The sequence below is a fragment of the Odontomachus brunneus genome, unplaced genomic scaffold, assembly GCF_010583005.1.
Source record: "Odontomachus brunneus isolate Ranch 3 - 2012 unplaced genomic scaffold, Obru_v1 Obru_scaffold_025, whole genome shotgun sequence".
NCBI classification, from domain to species: domain Eukaryota; kingdom Metazoa; phylum Arthropoda; class Insecta; order Hymenoptera; family Formicidae; genus Odontomachus; species Odontomachus brunneus.
Genome location: NW_022639475.1, coordinates 2,458,703 through 2,485,234, shown reverse-complemented (window position 1 = coordinate 2,485,234; position 26,532 = coordinate 2,458,703). Strand labels below are relative to the sequence as shown.

The following is a 26,532-nucleotide window of genomic DNA, read 5'->3' as shown; positions in this document are numbered from 1 at the left end:
CTCTCTCTCTCTCTCTCTCTCTCTCTCTCTCTCTCTCTCCTCTCCTTTCCCTCTGGTTATATCCTTTCATCAAAATAATTCCAACACTAATCCCAAGAAGACCTCATATAAATCATAAATCTCAATTAGACCGACTAATCTTTTAATTAAGAATAATTATCAAGTAATTATCCACAAAAATTTTGTCAAAATTCATACATTCCAATTTATTCGCTCCAATTTTTTTATTTATTCTGCACATCAAATATGTAAGCAAATAATACAATTTATCTATACATCTCACGTATAAAAATATGTCATCAAGATTTGTACATTCACATATAATTATGTATTTTAACAGAAATTGTGAATATGAATTGTGTGAACGCAGAATAGCGTCAAAACAACACAATGCGTTAAATAAACACACAAGATACGTTAAAGATTTATCAGAAAAATACAAAATGTTTTTATCGCGTGACCTTTAATGGATATTTTAACTCGTATATGCCGATTGAAGTTACGCCTTTGGCCTGTCTTCCTCACCATTATTCATCGGTAAACGATTATACTGTTCGGCTTGAATTAATTATCGATTACTGTTATGTAGGGTTGTTTAACCGCGGTGAATGGTATCGCGACGCGTAATAAGACGCGTATTGCGAACCACGATATGCGTATCGCGCATACAGAGAGACACAAATGAAATTACATCGCGACTCGGCTATTATTCGTCGTGGAATTTCTGGCCGCCTTCCCGGAGAGAACTACGTTCTATGTCTCTCGCTCTCGCTCTCTCTCTCTCTCTCTCTCTCTCTCTCTTTCCCTTTCCTGGTACGGTTTTTCGAATCCTGGATCGCAGCATTCTCGAACACCGTTACATTCTCGGATCGCGAATTCTAGGTTGCAACATTCCGAGGCTGCGTTACGTCCGGCGGGACCGTCTCGGATCGCGAGTCGCAACATCCTCAGAATATCGATGTTATCGTTTTGCCCGCTCCTTTTCTTGCTTCGAGTCGTAGGGGTGAAGGAGAAAAAGATGCGCGAAACAACACCCGGAGAAAAAGAGTTCGACTGGACTAGTCTGATGAAATATGAACGAAATTGCGGTTGGAGTTACCAGAACTCTATTTCAAGTTAATCGTTTGGTCAGATCTATCAGAAATTCGTTAAGACACATTTTCTTTATCGATATCCGCGACATGTATAATTTTCTTAGCTTTTTACAATTCAATAACAACGTTGTATCGTGAAATAAATTATTATACAATGAATTATTATGCGACCTTTGTGCATTGTGATGGGTTTCGCGATTTCGAGAAGCCCGTGAGCTGAACCAACGAAAAAAGATCCGGAACAATGGCTAGATTCTATCTTCTAGGGACTCCAGGCGAACGAACCCCACCCTCGCGAAATTCCTGTGCGTACGCCACGCGACACCCCGTATACAACGCGTACGCGCGCACGTACGCCTGCCTACTTAGTGGCAGTGTTTCTCCCGACGACGGCGGGCGCGGAAATTGGAATTCCTGCGGAATGGATCATTGGCTCCCCGATAACGTCTCCGCGATCGCCCAGCAAAAATCCCCGATGGTGGACGTTGCGCGTCGCGAAACCGCGAAGGTATACACAAAGGGTACCGCTGCTGATAATGTTGATGTTGCTGCCGCGATGCGCCGCAGCGAAACACGATAGCGGAACGAGTCGAGCGGGTATCCTCGCCGTTCGCTGATATTTACGACACTTGTACCCTGCACCGTAACAACGTGAGCTACAGCTCACGTCGAAATTATTCTAATCGCAATGCCCGACGCGATACACCGACCTCGCGTGCTAGCCACGCGTGTTAGGAAAGTCACGGTGACAAACGGAGTTTTCGGGACAAACATCAACGGCGTTATTACGCGTTCCGTTATTCCGCTCAGCAGAGACATTACACACGGGGAAAAATATCATTCCACCGCTAAGAAAAACGATTACTCAGCTTACTTTCCTCCTTTTAAGCAATGACTACCTTCAACGAGGAGCATTTTCTCGATAAGTATACTCATCACGAATTTGAGAAGCGCTCATTGTCATGTACTCAAAAGCATTTATTCTGTTTGCAAGAATATTGTTAAACTTTATCGGAGAAAAAGTTGCCTTGAGTTTACGCTGAGGAAAAATATAACTATAATCACGTAGAGCTATAATTATTATAATTTATAGTCAAGTAAATCATTTTTTTATTAAATTTTACTATCATTTTAACTCTTCGTATACATACTGGGTGGTTACCATTCATAACTAAAATTCAGCGCTCTGTATCTTTTAAGTACCGTAATAAATGGAACTAATGTCGCCATCTAATTGTAGTTTGGAGTCTTAACTATGCTTTGATTCTACTCTGCTAGCAAAATAAGCGTTAGCTTCTGGCAGTCTGAAGTGAAAATAATGGAACTTTGATATTCAAAATAAATATACTTTTTCCAGAGATGACTTACGAGACAATTTTTTCCTTAGAGATAAACATAAAGATAAACATTTCAACAATAAAATGCTAAATTTTACTTAAAAATAATAAAAATTACAAGTTACAAATTTTTTTGCAAAAACTCACTTTCTTTTGAAATCGCGAAATATAATAATTTTTAATATGAAATTTCTTAAATTTTAATACCAAAAATATGTAAATACTTTCTATAAACATTAAAGTTAATCCATGAATTTTTTTAGAATTTTAACATAAATATTTTAAAAAATACAACTGTTCGAAAACTGCCAAGGGTGGTAACCACCCAGTATATATGCGAAGATTGAAAAAATAAGTGTGTATACGAGAGTTAATGATAAGAATCTAAAAATGAATCTATAGAAAAGAATTTAAAAGCTGCACACACACACACACACACACACACACCGCACCATTTAGAGAGAGAGAGAAAGAGAGAAAGATCCAAAGACTCGAGTGAAAAAATTTGCGAAATCGGAAACTTTACGCCTCGGAACTTGGTATTCACGGGCGTCCTAGAATTCATTCGCGAGTTCAACAGTCCTAGGAAATTGCCTTGAGACTATTACTACGTTATGATACACGAGCGCGTGCGATTGCGTATGCGTTAAGCAATCGCGTATCAATTTCTCCGAAGGCGCGCTAAAAAGGCGATCTGTGTTTCATCGAGCGAGACATACATTTGCAAACGATCGTTACTCGGCGCGTAATCAACGACGCGCCGAGTCGTCGTCGTCGTCGTCGTCGTCTCAGTATGTTGTTTTTCACTTCTGGCCGTAGGGTGTGGCGGCGATAGGTCTTTTGCCTACACTTTGCCTACATTTGACCGGTAACTTCAACCGACATCGACGATAGATACCAACGGTATTAACGGTGAGGCGTCTATTCCACGTCGCGCGGATAACATCTCGCGGTGAAGTACACCCCTCCTTCCTTTAACAGCTTTCGTACACTGAGAGAAGAAAAGTTTCGTTCAACTAAAGCTGCAATTATCTTTGACCCCAGCCACACATATTTTTTGCTTGTTCTAGCGCAAAAATGATAGCACACCGAAAGAAACCAACAGTTGATTTAAATATAATTATACACTGAGAGAAAAATGTATGATATTTGGAACTATAATGTCAGAGTAAAAAGATTATAGTTAAGAATATCATTTTTATAGCAAATGTCACCATAATGTTTGTCATATTTACAATATAAGCACAGTATAACTGATCCATGTAAAACTTTTACCAAGAATTATAATTATTTGAGATAAATATAGTAAGGTAACAAATGTTGAATGGTAAGAGAAATTAATTATTTCATACAGTCAATACAATTGGAATATTTGGCAAATATAAGTACATTTAACTATATTCCCAAAGTGTGCTTTACTATATACATAGAATAATAAGATGGTGATTATAAATCTGTGTTCATTCTGCTATATCTTCATATTTAGATGAACTGTAAATATATGTTTGAGGCCAAAACAAACTATAAAATATAGTGAGGTTATAGTTATTCCAATTATTTTTTTCTCTCAGTGTAGTTGTTTTCCATCCCAACCATATTCCTTGGTCGTTCTAACACGAAAATAATAGTAGTAACGTGCACATAAGGTTATATTATCATTAACATTATAGTAGAATTTAATTTAAAAAAATAGTTTTCTTGGCCATAATTTATAATAATTATTTCTTCATGTGATTATAGTTACAAATATCATACATTCTCTTCTTTCAATGTATGTCTAAACGTGTGCCACGAGTGAATCTCTCTTGACTCGCTGCGCAAAAATCCCTGTATTTATCTTTTTGCGCAACGCTCGCAGAAAGCAAAGCCCTAGAGTGCGGATAAACGCATCTATCTATCTTCCTCGATTCGCCCGAGTGCGTTCGACGCATTTTCACCGGAATGGTTTTTGCGTAAACCAAATTGGAATGCGCGTTAATCATTGAATCGATCGATAACTGTCAGCAACTATATAATTCGTTCAATCGACTAAACGCTTGCGTGAACGAAGTTTGCTCGTTCAAGCAAAGTCTCGTTAACTCAACCACTTTTTGTCTCAGTGTCGGAGTACAGTATCACTCGACACAATTTACTTGAAACAACAAAAATACGATCACTTGAGATCACAAAAATAAGTAATTGAAACTTAGAGTGAATTCCTGATCCACTAAAGTGGATCCACATTTCAATCACGATTGGAATGAATTTATTTCTATAAACGCAAGATACATCAGATTTACTCTTCGATACCGAATAGAGATATTCACTCGCCAATTCAAAGGAGAATTGAAAAGACTCAAATTCGAACGCCTCGACAGTTACGCTACTTTTTAAGTGAAGTTTCACTTGCGAAGAAACACTCTTTATCTACATCTTCTTCCTAATCTTCGCGGAGAAAGTATTGTAGTAAAAGTTACAACAAAATCTCTGTGATCTCTTGAGCCACATGCAGAATTAACTAAAATCACTGTATGTTCAAAAATGTTATGCATATTGTACTTCCTATTACAAAATTATCGTAATCATCCGAATGTTTCTCATAACATGTATTACGCTGAGAGAATCTTCTTATCTGACACAAATTAAAAAAACGGATACTTCCGATCAAATTCCGATCAATTTTTATTAAATTTAATCAAATACTTCCGATCATAATGGCATTCCGTATAAACCGATCAAAAAATGTTGAACCGATATTTCTCATCGGATATATCCTGATCGGAAGTATTCGTTTGTTAATTTCTTATCGAACAATTTCTCTTCAGTGCAAGAGCGATTTTCGCGGACAGTTGTGGAGACAGCCTTAAAAGCGGCACGGCCCACACGGCGAACCGGCGATCGAACGGATCGCTAACCTTTACCGTCTATCTTGGGCCATGATCGCCTTTGCGAGCCCGGCTGCTCGCGAAATTGCCGCGCGACAGGTGCGCGTTCGTTGTTGCGCGCGTGTTACGCGCCGCTAAATGTCGCTTTCCGCGGAAATAAGCGAAGGGGTTCGTCGGGAGACACGCCGCGGAGACACACATGGGTCGAGCGCGCATCGTCACAGGCAACACGTGTGTTGGAGAGCCGATGGCACGCGACGACGAGTTCAACCCTTGACGATCGGCCCGGCAGGTCGCGTGACTATGTAAGGAGAGACAGCTGCGCGCGCGCGCGCGTACGACTGCGAGGACGCGGATGAAATTTTTCTATTCAATTGAGAGACGGTGTGGCACGGTTACAACCGTGTGCATTGTATTCTCCCTGTGTGCGCGCAGAACTCGAGTGTTCACGACGTTAATCGAGTTTCGCTACGTCAAACGCGCGTCCAGAAGCTGTCTTCTATTCGAAGCTTCGGCCGCACCACCACGGCAATCGCGGTCCAATTAAGAGGACTGGAGGGTCACATTGAGGAAAAAATTATCTTAAGATCGACAAATATTTTTTATGGGTGCCATTAATATATTTACTTAAATCTAAATTCTCTTTATTTAAATCAAATATTGTTTACCTGATTTAAGTAAACAATATTTGGTTCGAATAAAGAGAATTTAGATTTAAATAAATATGTTAGTGGCACTCATCAAAGAAATATTTGTTGATTTTAAGGTAATTTTTCCTTCAGTGCAGATTGCCTGAAAATTGTACTTGTTTTTTCACAATTTTTTATGCCGAACTGAATGAATATGCGAAAGTGTTATTCTGACGTGTATTTATAGAACATATAAAGAGAAGAAAAATATAATTTTGATGATCAAGTATTCAATATAAGTATATGGTACATGCAGTTCAAATATATTTCGTTTTTCTTTTCACGGTCGTTATTTTGCAATAATATCTTGACTCTCGGTGGTTCAATTAAGCTGAATTTTAGGTAGAAAATTTCCATAAGCGTGTCGTTATCGGGTGAACCCACTATAATAGAAATTAAATAAAAGTTAACAAAATTGCAAATATCTTAATGGAATATTATTAAAATTTTCAGTTCTTTTATAGTGAAAAAATTAATATTTCAAAATTAAATATTTTCACGAGTTTATCAGCAGTTCACCCGATAATGACAAGCTTACGGAAATTTTCTACCTAAAATTCAGCTTAATTGAACCACCAAGAGTCAAGATATTACTGCAAAATGACGACCTGAAAAAAAAAACCGAAATATATTTTGCATGTATCATACACTTATATTGAGTATTTCTTCATCAAAATTATATCTTTCTTCTCTTTATATGTTGTATAAATACACGTCAAAATACCACTTTCGCATATTCATTCAGTTCGTCACAAAAAATTGTGAAAAGCAAGCACGATTTTCAGGCAATCTGACCCTCTAATCTCCTTAATGTCGGCGCCGTCGGTGTCAACACGATCTCGCCTCTTTACCGTCACAGACGCGCGCGCGCACACACACACACACACACACACATGTACACCAAACCTTTTACAATTATCTCGAAAAGACCTCTACTAAGAGAGAACGAAAATCGGTCGCAATTCCTGAGAGATTTGTTCAAGTTGCCGCTCATCATGTCGCGTGTCGTCGGCGTGCGTGTCACACGCGCGGGCGCGAATCGACGTGAGCCACGAAGAGCGCACCTGCACATAGGTATCCAATTTTCGCCTGCTGCCAGTGCGTCCTGTTCGGAGCGGCAAGAACGTAATCGAAGACCGAGGATCGGCGGGAGGCCGCGCGAGATGACGAGAGAAGCGCGCCAAGACGCGTTCGATTCGACAGTTCGATGCGAACTGACCATCGCGTCCCATGCCATGCCAGCCACACCATGCCACGCTATACCATTCCAATCCGCCACCGTTCCATTCGGTCTTATTTCGTGACCTCTCTCTTTCTCTCTCTCTCTCTCTCTCTCTCTCTCTCTCTCTCTCTCTTTCTCCTCTCTCTTTTTTTCTCTCTCGCACTCTTGGAACACGACCCCTTCCTCCCATCGCTCCCATCACTCGGGCTTTCGTCGTGTCATTACACCACAAACTTCTATCACTATATCGCTACATTGCTCTAACTCCCTGAATTTTGTTTATGTAAAATGCCCACGAAAAGTATGCACTAAAGAATCGGACATAGTCAGTGTATGTCACTTCTTTATATTTGTTTATATACTTCGCCTATATATGTTTCCTACAATATTCTAACTTCTGTTCAATCAAGAGAAATTTATTAAATTATATATTTAAATAGTATGTATATATTTAGTCAAAACGCCATTTGAAAAAGGGAGGGTCAGATTCATCAAAGGGAGAGGAAAAGGCGGTTTTTCATTTTCGTTTGCACGCAAGAGAAGCGGTTCGTGGCGTGTTCTACAACGATGTACGATCGTTTGCGACATTTCACGAGTATATACGAAAAGTCTGGAGATTCTTCCGCGAACCTACTGCCCTCCCCCGACACTTTCTTCTCCGAATTATACCCGCATTCCATCAAAACGGTAGATTGCTCTAAACGCGACGCCTCCGTCATCGTCGGGCGTGTGCGTTTCCAGATCGGCGAGATGACCCATAACGCGTCGTTTAATCATCGTTAACGAACGTCACGAGAAGCCGCCGCCTTTTGTCCTCTTCGATATATTCATCCTGATCGCTTACTACGTAGTGATCATGTGTACGGCGGGAAAATTTTATAATAAAAAAATTACTTTAGGATTTCTTGTAACCGAAGAATAAATCGACATTCTGCAATAATTCGTTACCTTGTCATTTCATAAGTGTGTTGCTTATATCTTACGAAGTGACCGCCATTGGAAATCGCACGCGCGAAAACATTATCGTAGATCTCGTTATCGTGAATCTTCTGTTATCTGGGGATCGATTAAAAAACTTGGATGTAAGAGCAGGAAGATTCCTGTAGAAAGTTTCTACGTAGCTAGTTAATTCTAATTGCGCCCTCAGTTGTCTCAACCGAGTTTTCCTACAGCTAAATGTTCAGACGAATGTTCCCAGTCACAGTACAGAGAAAAAAAGAATATTCTTGTTTGGAGAATATCTTTATTGTTGACATTTTAAAAATAAGATTAATATTAAAATGAGATTATATGGCGTTGAACGAAAAAGCAAGAATATCAATATTGTTAATTATTATGAGAAAATGATTAATTGACTACACTCGTCTTGATTGAAGATCAATTTATCTTCGTTCAACGCCATATAATTTCACTTTAACGTTAATCTTATTTAAAAAATGACAACAATAAAGATATCCTGCAAATAAGAATATTCTCCTTTCTGCGTAACGGAGACACTATTTCAGTGAGTTTTTCGTCTGGTTCCCCATTCAATTGCCTCAATTGAAATTCCTTTCCGCGTACAAGAGTTCCCCGACTATAACGATCTCACAGTGCAATTATATTATAGTCACAGTAATCGAGCACTTTCTTCTCAGTTGGCGAGCGTGCACCGCGACGCAACTTTTGACGACCCGCTCGCCGCGTGACTTCGGTCTACGCTAAGTGGGTGACCTTCTGACCTAATCGCCGCTAATTTCATTCGCTCGACATACTCGTCGTACGAATCCGCGGCGGGTCTCGCCAGTTAGCTCGCTCGCGTTTTTACACGAGAGCATCGGAGAGAACTCGCATGCTTGCCTGCCGCTCTGTCTGTCTGTCGCGCTCCAAATACCTGTTCGGCTCTACCCACCTGCCGTGATTATGGCTCGTGGCGTCCCACGTAAATCTAGTCGCGGATCACGACGTGGGGGTAACCTCGCGCTACCGCCGTGAGAATCCATTTTTCCGCGCGTTGTCGCTCTTTCCGGTCGCCCTCGATCGGGATCCTCGTGTCGTCGAGTATTCGCGACGACAGATTCTTCCTTCCTTCCTTCCTCGCTTCCTATCGTAATCCACGGTAAATGTCTACGCGCGAGAATCGCTCGTGGCACGAAAACGCCCGGGAAATCACTCGACAATTCATAGCGTCCACGTTCCGCGCGCTTCAATCAAAATCCCGCGAGATGGACGACAACACCCCGATACACTCGTGACTCGTTGACGTTACTGACAAATGGAAAAACACGCGGAGTACGTTCTCCAGCGATCGCACCGGCCCGATCGATCGTTACAGCCCATCGACTTCGTGGGCAACAGGCAATGTGTGTGTACTCAGCCAGCAGCTCCCCGAAGGTGAAGCTAGCGATACCTCGAAGGTGACGTGATCGTGGAATCGCGTAATGTCCATTGAGTGGAACGAAGAATGAAAACGGAGGAGGAAACCCCCCGTGAAACACAAGAACGTACGGGAGAGAGCGAACAAACGCGGAACCGCATGCGTCGCGAACGACAGCCCGCGCGAGACTGCCGGCCGATGACGACGACGCATCGGCTTGGATGGGCAAGGTAGACGGATGGATGGGTGGATGGATAGATGGATTAATGGATAGACGGCTGGACGGGGAGACGAGAGGAGACGCCGTGACGGCGTCCAAGTTTGCGCTCGCGCGATTCCTAGCTTCTTTAAACATCGGACGCGTTCGTTCCACCAATTAGACGGCGCACGCAAGTTCCGTTCCAGTTCCGGAAGAGTCTGCTCCGGGTCGTCCGAGCGCGCGCTTGTCGAGCCTCGCCTGGAACGGAGGAGCTTCGCGGACGCGAGAGGACCTTGCGATGCGACATCAGTTGGTTCGTGGCTGATTTCCCATTTTTACTCTTCCGCTCGATCAAACGCGTCGCATTATTCAGCGTAACATGTGTTCGCTCATGTGTGATACGCGACAGACAAGATTAAAAGCGCCATCGCGACGATCGATTAATTTGTTTACCAGAAATCCCAGGCAAACTCGGCGACGTATTTTCGATAGAAGTATTATACGCAACGAATGTCAATGTCTCGAGCACCAACCTGCTAGGAATAAATTAGGCAGAATTAAGAAGAAATTTTATGTTGCAATAAGACGGAGTTTGAATAAAGTTTGTAACATTAAGATAAGATAATATTAGTTGTGTAAAAGCGATAGGGAGTGACAGTTGGAAAGGTGAGCGAATAAGGAGTTTGTTTGTAAACCAAGTGCCTTCCTGACTACGTAGCTGAAGTAATAGGTGCGTACATACAATGCAAAAGTGTCACAGCAATAAGAAATAAACAAGAATGATAAAGTTAAGTAAATAAAAAAAATAGACAAGAATAATAAATGTCACGCGAATGATAAATGGAAGAAATGAAAATAGCACGGTTGCATACAAATAAAAAAAAAATGGTTCAATTGGAGAGAAACGCGCATGCGTGTGTGGGAAGCATCGATGCGATATTCGCGATTGAGCCTTCCCAAAGCGCACGACATCGGACCACCACCGGCGGGCTGCATGACGTAATGCGCATTTCTGGACTAGACCGTGACATTGCATAACGAAATGCATTAACCGCGTATCGCGATACACAAGTAGCGCGAGCTGTCCGTCCATCCGTCCGTTCGGCTGACACATAGTGCCATATATTGTCGTCTCATCGTAATTACAAGCTTCTTACGAGCGCGACCATGTACGCTTTACGAGTCTATTAATACTCTAACGTGCTTTCTAACGCGCGATACGCCCGTACAGAAGCCAAGCGCACACACACGACGAAATAATCGATCTGCTCTTCCTGTCGGCAAGAGCAGATAATTCGTCTATGGTGTAGGCGGGTTTCATCAACGTCGCTCACCGTTAACCACGATCGACTTCGAGATCGCGAGACGGCCGATCTCTCCATCGACTTACGCGGTCGCGACACCCCTCGAATTCATCGATTCTTCCATCGAGAAACATCGCCGTTTCGATCCGAGAGAGAAAGACTCTGGGAAAGCACACTGCACTTGGTCAGATTCGCGGAAGAGATGCGTCCGACTGTATTTATATTTCGGCCAAAGCCGAGCATTTGCGCAGAAATTAGACAGCGCGACGTGACGTACGCGGAAGAGGACACGGTGGAGGAGGAGAGGAGAGCAGGAGAAGCAGGAGAAGGAGGAGAAGGAGGAGGAGAAGGAGAAGAAGGGAGACGTCGAGGGGGGCACAAACGGAGCGTTTCGAGGAGCGGAGTGTGCGTACTTGGTAACGCGGCACGTGTGCACCGTGTATGCGTGCCTCGTCGTAAACTGCTACGTAGTGCAAAGAGGACTGCGAGGGATAGACAAAGACGGAGACGCCAAGAGCACCGTCGTCGCGTCGTCGTCGGCAATGAGTGCGCCGCGAGGAGACCTTGACGGGCCCGAGGAGGACTCGCTGCCATTTTCGCGGGACACGGTAGTGGGTCGCAGGTGTGGACCGACCGACCGGCCGACCACCACACATCGGTGCCACGCAGGGTGGGGCACCACGTAAGTGGCGCGAAGGGGCGCGAGCGACGTTCTCCCGCGGGGTAGAAGAGAAAAAGTGCGAAGGTGCGGAGCGACGGAGTTCGATCGCGAGGCTCGACCTCGTAAAAATCACACATTTTTATCGCGTTCACCTCGGAGCGAAGTCTCCCTCGAGACGACGACTGAAAGTTCACTCGAAACGGCAGTGGAGACGGCGGAGTGAGTGTTGAAAATCAAATTCTGAGCGGAATTTTTATTCACACGAGCAAATTGGTGTTTGTAAGTTTGCTTTTATGCAAGAATTTATATTGAGATTGTATTTTATTTTGCAATGTTCTTTTTTTACGAAGCTAGTTTGACATTGTAATATTTATATAACTTGACGATCTACTGAATACACGATATAAAAAAAAAACATTAAAGGAAATGCAATAAATTTGTAGTAAAAAGTCAGACGTGCATAACATTTCGAAATATATGATAATATTTGTATGATAATTTCGGTCATAATTTCCGCGTATAGTCCCAAGTAACAAAATCTTATTATTATCTTTATTACATTTTTACTATATCCGTGTAGAAGTACATCAGAATCAGTTTTAAATTTCGAAGGAAAATATTTTTACTACAAGTAATCCAAGTGAAAGAATTTGCTCCATATGAGTGAAAAATCCCACTCGACTTTCGTACGATTCGACTGTCACTCTGCTTTTCGAGTAAAATCCCTCGAAGAGATTTAAAGAGCAGAAGGGGCGCGCGCGCGATCATGACATTCTCTCACGCTTTTCCAACGGTCACGGAGCTCGCGAGCAAAAATCGCGCGCTTGTTGCGAAAATCACATTATAATAATATTACATACGCTCAAAACAATGCTCAAAACAATCTTGCTGGTCGTAGAATTCTAAATGCATCAGTTAAAATGTATCGCTATTTTTCTGCTAGAAAATCGCCTCTGGTGCGTAGAATTTGCAGCAGTAGCGTTCTAGCAACGTTTCTGCAAGAGATTTATGTGGATGTGAGGATCGTACATTTGTTTGTCTCTAGTTTTTCTTTTTTTATCTACTGCATCAGTCAATTTGCATAAGAACTGTGACTCGTTTTAATCTGGATGGACGCCACGGAGAGACTCTTTCTCGCTACATTTCACGAATACAGATTTCAGATAGAAATTCTTCATACTCATCTATACCGATTAAATACGAAACATACGCGATATCGCAATGTTTGCCGGGAATTTATCCATCTCAGCAGATTTCTCGCATCTAGATTTTCGCTATGACTGCGCACCCGTTTTTTTTGAATGCACATCATACACAAACGCACACACACACACACACATACACACGCAACTGCATCGCGCATCTAGTTTTCTGCCAAACTAGAGCGCGCCGCGCTAAAGATAGGTACTCGTATGCAGGCAGAAATCGGTGTGCATCCACACTACCGGCGCAGGGAACAAGGGCGACCTTGGCCTTACGAGCTTATATAACGTGGAAACGGCCGATTCGCGAGCTCAGTCGTTTCGACCTATCGACGCGACGACGTGTGCAACCGATACCACCACCATCCGCGACCGAACGTCAGCGCGCGCGTGTCTCCGACGATTTTCACGCCGTCGCGCGCTATCCCGCCGCGAATATCGGACGACTCGACTTCCGGAAATCGTCCGCGGAAAATCGAACACGACCGCGTCTTTCCACGTGAGCGCGAAGTGCGCCGTTAGAGCGTTTCTTGCCGCGTGTCATCTGTGTGTTCGCGCCAACGCGCAGATTGCTCAACCGCGTTCTCCCCGCGTCTCCCCGCGCTCAAGCATTTTCGTCTTTTTCGCTGGAATACGAAAATCATCAGGCCGGAGCGTTGCGCGCGCATTGCGAGGCATTCGTCACGGGTACACGGAAAAAATCATTCCGTTAGAGTGCAACTGAACTTTCCGTTACATCGAATGAAAAGTTCGGTTGTGAGGGAACAGAAAGATTCTCTATAGGAGGTTTCTGCTGAAACCGATTGCTCTCAGTGATCCCAAGCGACTTTTAACGCGCGGCTGAACTTTCAGACGAATGTTTTCAGTCACAGTAGCGCAGACGATAGATTTGTTCGTGTTGCTTGCACTTTTGACACTTTTACACTTTTGGCACTTTTAACGCTTACCAAACATTTGTTGGATCTTTCTCTAGAAGAAAAGTTCTCATTGGATTTCGCTCATCGCGTCTAGTGTGCAGCGGGTATTAGATGCAAAATTGTCAAAAGTGCAAACCTCTTATTTCTCGTCAGTAAGACCCAAGTTCCACAACTTCCAATTAACTTAATTGGCTAGTTATTCCATTGGATCTGACCAATCGCATTTGATATTAAGAAGAGTTAGTCAGAATTAACCAATCACTATTGGGACTGAACCGGTTGAAATTAGTTGAAATTAAACGAATGTTGTGGAACTTGGCCTAAGTCTTTCGTTTGGTTCCCATTCAGTCGCCCGAATTGAAATCTTTTCACCGCGCACTGCCGCGGGTTCCCCGCGATAATTGTCGCCGCTCGGAAGTCACGTTCCACCACCACCACCACCACCACCGTCGGAAACTTCCACTGGAGCAATTACGAGGAGGTTGCTGAAAATGCAATCGACGACGCGAGGTCGAAGTCGCGCGATCGGAAAAATATAGGAGCCATTAAAGGAGCGGCCGCGCGCACGGCCACTTCGGCGGATCGCTGTCGCGGCGAGGGAGGGCAGGGGGAGACCTCGCGGAAAATCAACGTCTCTTCTTGGCAGAAACGGAGGCAGCTCGTGGGCGGCGGCGGCGGCGGCGGACTGAGCGCGGCACGAGTCGCGCCGGAGCTCTTCGGCTCTTTTTGACAGATGCGAGCGTCAGTGCCGCGCGACGTGTCGCAGCGCCCGTCGAGTGAACGCGCCGACGTTATTTACGACGACGTACGTGCGCCCACGGTGAGTGTTTTGAGACTCCGAGGCGACGCGAACGCGCAGAGGGACCGGAGAATTGCCTCTGACTTCAAATTTGTTTATCCTTAATAAACAGTAATTTGAGCAGCACCTCTTTGAAACGTTTTAGATCAAATTTTCACATTTAAATCAACGTGCATTTTGTGGAATCTATTTTTCCTTATGATTAAAAATCGGATTGGCGATATAAAATTGCGCGCGATTTAAAGTCATACAAAGTTGCGATGCGACATGTCGCATTGCGACTCCCAAGCTCGATCTACAGTACGCTCTCTTTGCGTTCTGTTTCTTGTCTTCTGTCTTTTTTTGGCTTAGAGCCTGATCTACAATATGCTCCTTGCTTCCTGCTTCTTTCTCTTTATCTCTTTCTGACTCAAACCTTAAGCTTTAAGCCAGAAAAAGACAGAAGACAAGAAACAGAATATAAAAAGCATATTGTAGATCAGGCTTTAAGCCAGAAAAAGACAAAAGACAAGAAACAGAACGCAAAGAGCATATTGTAGATTAAGCTTAAAGGCTGATCTACAATATGCTCTTTGCGTTCTGTTTCTTGTCTTCTGTTCTTGGCTTAAAACTTAAGGTGTGAGTCGCAAAGAGATAAAAAAAGAAACAAGAAGCAAATTACACATTGTTATCAGGCTTTAAACTAAAAAAAGACAGAATAAGAAACGAAATAAAGAGCACATTATAGATTAGACTTTAAAAAGGATCGCATCGTGATGCACATTTTCATAAATCGCACATCCCTGCGCTTTGCGAACCGTTAACACGTTGACTCGCTCGCGCCGATCTCTGCCGATCACACAGGCTTGACTTGACCGGCGCATTCAATTATTGCGGATACGATAGTAAATAAATGCGAGTCGAGAGATGCGTCGATCTTTCAGCTCCGTTTCGCCGGCTACCTATCGACCGTACGTGCAATTTTTCTGATGTAATTAATTACACCACACGTGCGTCATATGCTGTATGTGTAATTGCGCCCCGCGTAACTTAACGAGATATGCGGTAGTATCGTGACGTTACGGCATTCAACGTGCTAACGAGCCGCTAACGTAACGAAGAGCAGCGCGCACGAACGCGTTTCAACATTATTTTTCTCGAGGACTCTCCACCCCGGCGAAAAAGGCGCTCTCTCTCCGTGTTTATACTTAATATAAAGTAACACTACTCTCACTATTAGGAAAAAGTGTAGTGAAAGCGTTATTAGACGTAAGGGAAGATGCCTTCTTCGCCAGAATTTTTTTCATCCTCGCAGGGAGAAGATATTGTAGTAAAAATTGCAACAAAATTTTCACAATCTCCGTACAGAATTTCAGAATTTAAGTCCAGCTTTACGAAAAAAAAAACACTGTGTAAACAGAAATATAATGTTAATGTGATTTCTACTGCGGTATTTTCTCCGTGTCGAGCATAAAACTTAAATTCCTTGATTTATGTGTTAACCCAGATATAATCGTGTCTCTTTACATATACAATCTCGCGATATCGATATATCCCATTAAATCAGAATGTTTCTGCAGGCGACCCACCACTACTCGCGATCACGAGGAAGGATGGTCAATTCGATATTGCTGCTTTGGGCGTTGGTCGGCCTAATTGGCCGAGTGCACGGCAAATGCAGCTTAGCACCGATCGTCGACAACGAGCGGTCGATCGCCTACGCGTGCATCCACGGCGACCTGAGCGACCTCAACGAGCTCTCCAGCGAGACCGAGTGGATCGAGTTCTCGGTGTCGCGTTTCGACAAGATCCCGGACGACGCGTTCCAACGATTCCGAAATCTGCGCCGCTTGTCCTTCTACAATTGCCACGTGAACGCGATCGAACCTGACGCGTTTCGAAACTTGCACCGGTTGGACTGGCTGATATTCCACGGCACGCGGATCCACGTGGCCAGGACCGCGTGGTTCCGACATCTGCCGAATCTCAGAAAATTGATTCTAGACAGGTATGTATTATCGTCCCTCACGATTTAAACAAAGCTATCCAACAAAGCTATCCAAATAGACAGAATCGCAGCATTTGTTTGAGAAATTTGCCTTGTCTCGTATTTTACCATCCTGCTTCATATTCCCACCTTCTCTCTTCTCCCTAAACTTAGCAGCAAGTTTATTAGTTGATTTGTGAGGGATGAATTTCCATGATTATCACAACATGAAACAATCGATGATTGGAAACTCGACAATTCTTTCAATTACATTTATGAAATGAATATACATACTTTGTACTGCATTAATTATTAAACTGTGCAATCATGTAAATTCTCTCGTTGTATTGATGCGGTAATAAATTTACTAAGAATTACACACACTCAGATTTCCATATTATGTTTAATAAGAAATATTGTTTGGGGTCTAATTTTGGTTATTTTTTTTCTATTGCTATTTCATTATTCCATGGAATAAATATGAGTGAAATCTGATCAGTCATGAGCAACTCAGCGTTGCTCGTAATTTAACATAATTAAGGTAATTTCGTAATTTAATATAATTAAGGTTGCTACACAACATATATCAGCTTTATTCTTGCAATTTCAAGTGGTGGTATTCTCGCTTTCTGCTTCGTGTGAATTTTCACAGGTGAAATCTTACTCTCGAGTGCGATTTCGCCCAAAGAAATTTAGAGAGTTGCGTCAAGGCTCATAAATTGATCTCTTATACCGATATCCTTACGTGTTCTTCGGCGACTCTATCAATTTGGATCTTGACATTCTCTGTGATTCTACAATACGAAAATACGCACGACACATTCCAGATAGATTTTCATAATTATCACGACGTGAGACAGTCGATGATGGAAACTTGACAATTCTTTCAATTATATTTATGAAATAAATATACTATATTGAATTAATTATTGAATTTACATCATGCAATAACGTAAAACTTTTGTTGTATTGATGTGGCAGCAAATTTACTAAAAGTTACACTCAGTTTTCCATATTATGTCCAATATAACACATTGTTTGGGACAAATTTTGATCATTTCTTTTCGTATTTCTACTTCATTATTCTATATGATAGGTATGAGTGCAACCTGATCAGTCATAAGGTATTCAACCTTACTAAACGATTTAATATATTTAGGACTGATTTCTCCAACCTTTTGATGAGTCAACTAACAGTTAAATCATACGTCTGTCTCTGTTTTTCCTTCAAATGAGACGAAGACAGACGCACAATTTAACTATTGGCTTACCAAGAAGTCGGAAAAATCGGCTCATAAAGTCACTGAAAGGTCCACACACATCAATCTATCAAGGACGAGACACACTCATTTGTTCCAGATGCGGCCTGGTGCACGTCGAGCCCGACGTTTTTCGCATGCTACCGCGAGTCGAGACTCTAGGCTTGCGCGATAATGACCTCGATTGTCTGCCGGTGGAGGAACTGTCGCATATGAGGATGCTCAGGGCCGTGCGTATAGACGGCAACCCGTGGTGGTGCGAGTGTCGTATGAGACTGGATCGCTTCTTCCGCGAGAGATCGATCGTTCAGGAGGAACGGTGCAAGCTCCCGCCGGGGGTCCATCGGAGTCTGCAGTGTATGACGCAGATCGATATCCCGATCTTAATTCCGATAGTGACCGTCGAGCAGACCGGAGGTTACGAAGTGAGTTATCAAATTTTATCGATTTAACGTCTTCTACGTCGCGCGTCACGACGCACGCGATATCTCAGAAAACAACTTGCGGATCTGTCGAGCACTCGACTGTCCCGATGATAAGGCAGTATGTCGCGAATCGTGCTGTCTTATTTTCCTCCGCGATATCGCGATGTCTTAGCACCGCGAACCGTGGTCATCGCGTGGAATGAGACGGAGATACTTCTGATTGCATACGTGATAATCGCACAATGTATCGCGGTCTTTATTGCCGCGATTGTCTTATCGTTTATCTAAAGAACCTCTTTTTTCAAAGAGACCCGTTTCTACCAACGTCAATTGAACTCGCACAGATACTGTCGGGTATATTATGGTATGTGGAGGTTTAAAAGAAAACGAAAATAAGTTAATGTGTTCAAATAATATCCGAAAGATACGGGCACCCGCGGGTTTTCGGGTAAAACCCTTGAGAGTACCCAATCTGAAATAATATCTGAAAGACCCGAGAAACTGACAGCACTGCTAGACATTTTCCTCTGATCCTCGATTTTCCATATTAAGGACCATTTTTCGCGTGCCACGAAAGAAAATCGAAATTTAACGCAAAGATCTGACTAATTGTCGATTAAAGACACAGTTGCGCATCTAATCATCGCGCAATACCGTTATATCGTTATACTTCAACTTCTAATATACATTACGAACTTCGTACGCGCGTGTTAATACAAATATCAAAATGCGAAAGCTATGATGAATACTTTGTCAACAACGAAGAATGAGAAACGTCACAATATCATATTTATACTGAGAAAAAATATCGAGAAATTAGTAAATATTTGGTGGAGGTACTAACATATTTACTTAAATCTAAATTCTTTTATTTGAACAAAATAAATTACTTTTTCATGAAAAAGAGTAAGGTTTAAAGTTTTAGGAAAATGTATATCATCTTTTTTAATCATTTTATATTAATACAAGTAAATATGCTCTATTAATGTACTCATGAAATATTTACTAATTTCTAAGTATTTTTCTTCAGTGTATATCGTTCCTTAGTATATATCAACTTGAATCCACATCAAGATTATATTTTATCCAACCACCGTGTGTGTGTGTGTGTGTGATGCAAAAATTAACCGTACACGCCGCGTCGATTTTTATTTCTTTCGCATTCCAATCAGCCATTTTTTTCGACCGGTTCACGCACAAGATTATGCGCTATTCCCGTAAACTTTGTCTCGCAGTCGCGTAAAGAAATTTATGTCGCGCGATGCGCAGTAAACGAGAGAGGAAGAGAGAGAGAGAGAGAGAGAGAGAGAGAGAGAGAGAGAGAGAGAGAGAGGGATGTCAGATTAACACAATTCAATCGACTCACCCTATCAGACGACACCATTGCGTTGTCGCCATCTCCACGGTGAATTCTCGGATATCCTCGTCGGGCGTCATTGTCCTTCCTCGGCGGCTTCTCCCGTGTTTGAAAGGTCACACGCGAGCTCCTCTTACGGTCGTCGACGATTTCGCGCGACATATATAAACCGACGCCGACGACCAATTGGCACACGTTTATTGTCACTCGCGAACACACACGCTGTCGCCGCGATCACTTCCACGATAAAGATCTCGCGTACGCCATACGCGACGATCGTTCGCCAGGCGATTGTCACCGTGACGACGCGGCTTCCTCGATTCGTTTTCTCGTCAGCCACTTGAAAATCGAGCCGACTAGCCACCACTTCTCGTCGTGCGCCCCGCGAGAGAATCCCGCGCCCGTGATAGGCGCACGCAGTAACGTGCACGATGCGGAAACGGCCACAGGACGCGGCGGATCGGTCAGTATTACGGCAGGCAACACGCGTCGGCTCCTTTTAATCGTCCACGTAACGACATCGCGATCGCGCGCACCACGAACCGTTGATCACTATCCGAATACGAGCTTGCGTGCGCCGCGAGTCACGTGACCCGCCGAACTATCAGCCCGATTGGCTCTCTCACCGTCGCGCACTGACGGAATCGCGCGCGATATGCAATCGAACCGATACGCGGCGGCCGAGCGAGCGCCACAGATGTCGCAACCGTGAACCGTTAACCGTCACGCGTCTGTCATGTTTGAAAACATCGCGCGCCCTGAAGTTGCTGCACGATCTCTCCGCTGTCCTGTGATTATACCCGCTCGGCGGCTGCACCGCCCAGCGTACAGTCAATCAGGCGGACGAGAGACGTAAACAAAAGCACGGAGCCTGTGTCAGATTAGCGCTCGGTTTTTTCAATCTCTCGGTAAGACAACAGTTAAATCATTTTCCAGATAACACAGAGAATTGAAAAAGAATTCATCCACATAGCACGTAATATATATCTAACGCAGCAGAGGTGTCCAAAATTTATCAGGGATACTCTAAAGAGGTGTCCAATATATATAGAGATATCCTAAAGATATATTTAGGATATATTTGTGATATCTTCAAGATATCCCTATGATGTATTTGGGTCATTCCTGCTGTGTGGGATAATATTTCCGTAATATTTCTGCGATATTGCAATATTACGGAAATATTACTGCGATATTATGTAATATTACGTAATATTATGTGGACAGTCGTATGTCACCAATTCTGAGTTTATTTTTAAGTGCAAAAAGAATTCTTCAAAGTTCAATTTAGTGAAAAGAATTCTTTTTGCATCAAAAAATGAAATGAAGAATTGGGACATACGACTAAATTCTTTTCGAATTCTCTGTGCTACTTGGGATGTCTTTGTTTTCCCTTTCAATTACACAAAGACAGGCATATAACTGCTAGTTCACCAAGAGGTTGAATCAGCCCTAGGGCTTTTTCTATTCCTTTTAAGATCACTTTTATTGAGCTTCGGTTGAATTGACCGAAAGTCGAATATTACTCAAATATATCACCTTATTTTCGCTTTCTTTTAAATTCCCATATATCTTAACAGCAAGTTTAATTGACGTTGATAGAAACGGACACTAGAGGTCGATTATAAATCCTTCCCTCTTGAGTGTAGTTTCGTAAAAAGTGAGTTTCCTGATTTGAAATTTGAAATTTTAGGCATTCGAAAATGTTTACTTTTCACACTCTAGAAAAAGATCTATTTATCACTGTCCGTAAATATGCAATTGATTATAAACGCTAACCTACAATTTCACGCATCAACTAATCGCATCTTGGCTCGCTTTATTCTGATTAGACAAGTTCCAATCTTGACAATAGCTATTCCGATGAGTTAACAAAACTGTCGCGTAAACGGAAGAGAAAGCAGAGAAAACAATGACAAGTTCGCAAAAAGATTCATTATCGCTATCGTAAATATAAAAAAATTGATTATATGAATGCTAACCTACAATCCTCCACTAATCTCAATTTGCTCGCTTTATTCTAGCCAAGTTCCAGATTTTCAATCTCGACAATAACTGATCCGACGAGTTGATCCAAGGAAACTGTCGTGTAATGAAAGAGAAAGGAGAGGAAACAATGACGAGTTCGCAAAGATTCATTATCGCTACCCATAAATATAAAAAAATTGATTATATGAATGCTGACCTACAATCCTTCACTAATCTCGATCTTGGCTCGCTTTATTCTAGCCAAGTTCCAGATCTTTAATCTCGACAATAATTGATCTGACGAGTTAACGAAACTATCGCGTAAACGGAAGAGAAAGGAGAGAAAACAATGAGACGAACCGTCGGCGTGATCCCACGCGAAAAGGCGAACTTGCGACGCTAACGCGTTGCTTGCGATGCGCGCTGGCATCTCCCGAATCTCTTTCCTGGAATCTCTGTTTCAGGAGCCGCGCCACAGCAACCACTTCCAGACGAGCGCGCTGACGTCGCTGGACCGTTTGCCGGACAAGAGTACGTGGATCGAGATCTCGGGACTGCGGATTGATCGTCTGCCCGCGTACGCGTTCTTCCGCTTCGGCAACAGCCTGCGCATCCTCGAGCTGCGCGATTGCTCGATCGACGCTATCGAGCCCGATGCGTTCGCCGGTTTGCATCAGCTGCAGCGCCTCGTGCTCATTGGCAACCGTCTGCCCGCGGTGGCCGCCCATTGGTTCGGCGATCTCGTGGCGCTGCAACAGTTGGTGCTCGCGCGCAACTCCATCGAGCGCGTCGAGCCGGGCGCGCTGCGCCCGTTGGCCGACAGCCTGCGCCATCTGGACATGCGATACAACCGACTGCAGTGCCTGTCGCCCGAGGAGCTGACGCATCTGAGACGACTCGAGCGACTCGACGCTGTCGGTAATCCGTGGAACTGCGAGTGCCGTAGGAATCTGCAGAAAGTGCTGGTGGAACACAACGTGGGCTTCGAGATTAGCGGTGGTCGCTGTTACGAGAACGGGAACGAGGTCGGCGAGTCGACCGGCGGCGACGATCGAGGGCAGCATTGGCACGTAAGTGGCAATTTGATAAGTGTGGTTTAACCGCCAAACGAGACGTGAAGACGCGATCGAACCTGTTCGGACGTGACCTGTGATGTTTTGGGGATACACTTTGAATTATCTCCTAAAGCTGTAAAATTTCTCTTCCCAAAATTACTATCAGACGTCTCTAAGATGTATTTTGCACATTTGTACTGTATGAAATGTCTTGAATAAATATTAGTAATATATATATTATTTTATATATACTCAATATTGTCAACATATTAGATCACATTTTCGTAGCTGTTATGAAAATGATAATGGGTGCTTTCCATTTAATAACACAAGTTGACACAAGCATCATCCTATCTTAGTTACTCATTGAATATGGAACAAAGACAGAATGATACTTATGTCGACTTGTGTTATTAAATGCAAAGCACTCATTACAACATACTTATAACATCCATGAACTATAAAGTTATATATTTAATATGTATATATTATTACTTGTATTTTTGAGAAAGAGTAAAATTGCAATATAATCACAACACTGCAGCAACTTTCACGTTATATAACATGTAATACTGAAATTTATAACTATTATGTAATGAATTTATAACTATGTCTCGACTAGACCTCTGCTCGACTTATAAAATTATTGTTTAAATTCACCTCAGATCGATCACATGACAACGACGGGTGTTGGCCAAGTGCGTTGGACCTCCTTCGAGGAAACGCTACTCGAAAGGAACATCACCGTGACAAAGCCGACCACTGTCGCTCCAACCACTCAGGTCCACACGGAGAGACCACGTCCGCCGAGTTACAGGGGTGTTTGCATGCCCGACAAAACCGAGCAGTCACGACAAGCGTACACCTGCAGCGGCATCACCTCGCTCAAGGAGCTAGAGACCATACCGCGTTCCGCCCATACCATTCGCATCATACTCTCAAACTTGAAGACGATCCCGACACAAGCGTTCGCCCGCTTCGACGGCTACCTATCCCGACTAGAACTGCGCGACTGTGGCATCGAGAAGATCGAGTATCGCGCCTTCGCCGACCTTTATAACCTGGAGTATTTGTCGCTACACAGCAACCAGCTAGAGTCCATTACGTCCGAAGCTCTGGAAGGCCTAACGAGTCTGCAACAGTTGGATGTGTCGCGCAACCACATCTACCGCTTCACGAACGACGCGTTCGACGTGTTACCACGTCTACGCAGCTTGGACGTCTCCGACAACTACATGAACTGCATCGGCGTGGAGCACATGGCGCGCAAAATGCCGCATCTGCTCTCTCTACGGGTCTCCGGCAACCCCTGGAGTTGCCTATGCGGCACTAAGCTGGCCAGCTTCTTGGACGCTCGTAGAATTCGCTACGACCGCGAGTCTTTGCTCAACATGAGCGACTGCTACGTCACAGGCGTTCCCGTGACACCCACGACGGTGACCACCTCGAAGAGCACTACGACCGAGCCACCCTCGGTACCGTTACACGAAGAACCTATCACAGGTACCTGCACCGTCCACCAGGACCCCACGGGACTTCGGTATCGTTGTACTGGCGGCAATCTGTCGCTGCTAAAGAGTATACCTCGCGATGTCGTCGCCATCGAGTTTCACGAAGGCAATTTACCGCGCCTCCCGTCTGGGTCTCTCTACAATTTCCCGAAGCTGCAGGAACTCGTCATTAGAAACTGCGGTCTGAGGACGATCGAAGCTGGCGCTTTCAGGGGTGTAGATTCCTTGGAGCGACTCGCCATTCAGCACAATCCGATGACATCGATTGAGCAAGGCTGGTTCAACATAGAGCGTCTGGAGCGTCTGGATCTGCGTGGTAACTCAATCCGATACATCGCACCGGGTACCTTCCGTCAGCTGCCCAAGCTGGTGTACCTGAATCTCGAAGGCAACGATCTCCAGTGCATCTTCACGAGCGACTTGAGCGACATGCCGGATCTACACGTCGTCGAGTTCGCCGGGAACCCGCTCAAGTGGCGCTGCCGGATGGATCTGGAGCAGTTCCTCGAGATGCGTAAGATCAAGTTCGTCAAGGTGGAGAACTCGTGCGAGGGCAAGAAGATCATGAGGAATTTACTGTACCAGAATCGCACCAGCGAGCCGTTGGAATGTCCACCCGGCTGTTCCACGGCCACTCAAGTCGAACAGGCGAAATGTTTGACGTTTTTCATAGCGTTTGCGATGCTTGTCGCAATGCGGATGCATTAATTGTCTCCTGCTTTAACGACGCCAGTCGAATTAATCGCGCGATGCGAATATCGTACTAATGCGATCGAAGTATGGGCGCGGGGTTAAGATAGTAAACAACGGAATCTCAGGAGAAGAACTGTGTCTTTGCAGAAAAAAGAGAGAAACACGCGGATAGATTCGGTATTGTCAATGTTGTCATTCAATGTGTTCATATGTCAAAACGCTTAAACTAATGAATATATATATATATATATATATATATATATATATTCGCGAATGCCTATATATTTAAATTTAGTCATTTTAGAATAGTTTTAATACCGTGTATCGGATAACATATCAATAAGAATATGACGCTATAGTTGATCTTATTAGATTGCTTAGATTATCAGTAACATACTGTTCGTCTGACAACAAGCTTTATTTGCGGGCGTTGCCGCGATGATTGTTCAATGCGTCGTGAGATTATAATTTAAAAGACTGGAGAACAGGACTAGAGAGCGTGTAAAGTTTGCACTGTAAAGTGTACATCGACGACGATAACAGAATTGAGTGCCATATGGATCTGAGTCAGTGCGACGCTAAAGCAATTCTTGTTTGTGTTCATTTTAATATATATTTACATATAGGGAAAGAAAACAATTGTGTACATAATAAATATATATTTATTGTCAAAATTGTAATAAGCTATTTGCTATTAAAGTAACAAATCTTAATAAAAATTTATTTTGTGCAGCAAGTACATATTTATTTTCCCTATAAAGTGAATTATTTTTCGTCATCTGCAATTACACGCGATAATATTCAGTTAAATATGATTATATCAGATACAATGTAAATATTGATTATAGAGCTGTCAAAGAATTCCTTACGTAGCTGTTAAAACAAACTAACAGCAAGTAGCCCGGCTAGCTCAGTCGGTAGAGCATGAGACTCTTAATCTCAGGGTCGTGGGTTCGAGCCCCACGTTGGGCGGATTTTTTTGTTCTTTTTTTAAGAAAAGCTAGTCAATATGTTATATTTACAGAAGAAAAACACATTAGTTATATATAAAATTTAATTTTTTAATTAATTTATTTTTTAATTTTGATGTTTTATACTTCGTTGTCACACTGTAAAAATTGCGAGAGAAGAGATTGTCTTGAGAAGATAAAAAGATGCAGTCAAACCTATACTCTGTCTTAAATTTTATAGGGAAGTACTAAATGAAAAATATTTGTACAATTATTAAGAAAAAAATCATAGGAGAGCAAAAATAAACAATTTAGCAGAACGTGGTTTCGATCCACGGACCTCTGGGTTATGGGCCCAGCACGCTTCCACTGCGCCACTCTGCTACACGGGTGAATTTTCTTTTAAACTAGTAGTAAAGTAACCACAATTTATTATTGTATAAATTACTTAACAATAAAATGTATTTCTCTTTACTGACAACCGCATATCCAGAATAATTTAATATTAACACAAGAATCATAAAATGCGCGTGAAATGACGTCCTGGCAAAAACGTTATTGTGAAAAATAAATTTAGACTAGGAACAAACCTACACAGCAGATATTTCAAGCAGCTTTCAGAAAGATTTCAGGGAGATCTCAGAAAGGTTCAATGTTTCTGAAACTTTTCTGAAAGATTTTTGAAATTTCTGTGCTATGTGGGG

The 26,532-nt window shown here is 43.0% G+C and overlaps 2 protein-coding genes and 2 non-coding genes across 13 annotated transcripts in view; 2 read left to right on the top strand and 2 right to left on the bottom strand.

The window, feature by feature from the left end:
• LOC116842399 (cytospin-A) overlaps positions 1-20,807 on the bottom strand; it is a 58,861-nt gene extending 38,054 nt beyond the window's left edge. The window contains exon 1 of one of the 3 annotated variants that reach the window (XM_032811572.1): positions 19,661-20,807. In XM_032811572.1, the coding sequence (XP_032667463.1) occupies positions 19,661-19,813 (153 nt within the window). In that variant the 5' untranslated portion in view covers positions 19,814-20,807. Of the gene's footprint in view, positions 1-7,048; positions 7,232-9,097; positions 9,745-19,660 lie in introns of those variants that run through there. The other 2 variants (XM_032811574.1, XM_032811571.1) reach the window with 2 other exon arrangements.
• On the top strand, positions 10,837-25,614 carry LOC116842400 (slit homolog 1 protein-like). Of its 8 annotated transcripts, none has more exons than XM_032811581.1 (6): positions 10,837-11,747; positions 14,194-14,665; positions 16,204-16,631; positions 17,970-18,294; positions 22,084-22,689; positions 23,340-25,614. In XM_032811581.1, exons 2-6 carry the CDS (start codon positions 14,579-14,581, stop codon positions 24,891-24,893), a joined length of 3,000 nt encoding a protein of 999 aa, XP_032667472.1. In that variant the 5' UTR covers positions 10,837-11,747; positions 14,194-14,578; the 3' UTR covers positions 24,894-25,614. The 8 variants fall into 8 exon arrangements, with proteins under 8 accessions (XP_032667472.1, XP_032667471.1, XP_032667475.1 ...); XM_032811580.1 differs by having other exon boundaries at positions 10,837-11,810; XM_032811579.1 differs by lacking the exon at positions 10,837-11,747 and adding an exon at positions 11,797-11,945.
• Positions 25,615-25,777: 163 nt separating this feature from the next.
• Trnak-cuu lies at positions 25,778-25,850 on the top strand. The gene has a single exon. It is a non-coding gene; the product is annotated as a tRNA-Lys (tRNA).
• A 290-nt stretch (positions 25,851-26,140) lies between these two features.
• Positions 26,141-26,212, bottom strand: Trnam-cau. The gene has a single exon. It is a non-coding gene; the product is annotated as a tRNA-Met (tRNA).
• Positions 26,213-26,532: the final 320 nt, after the last annotated feature.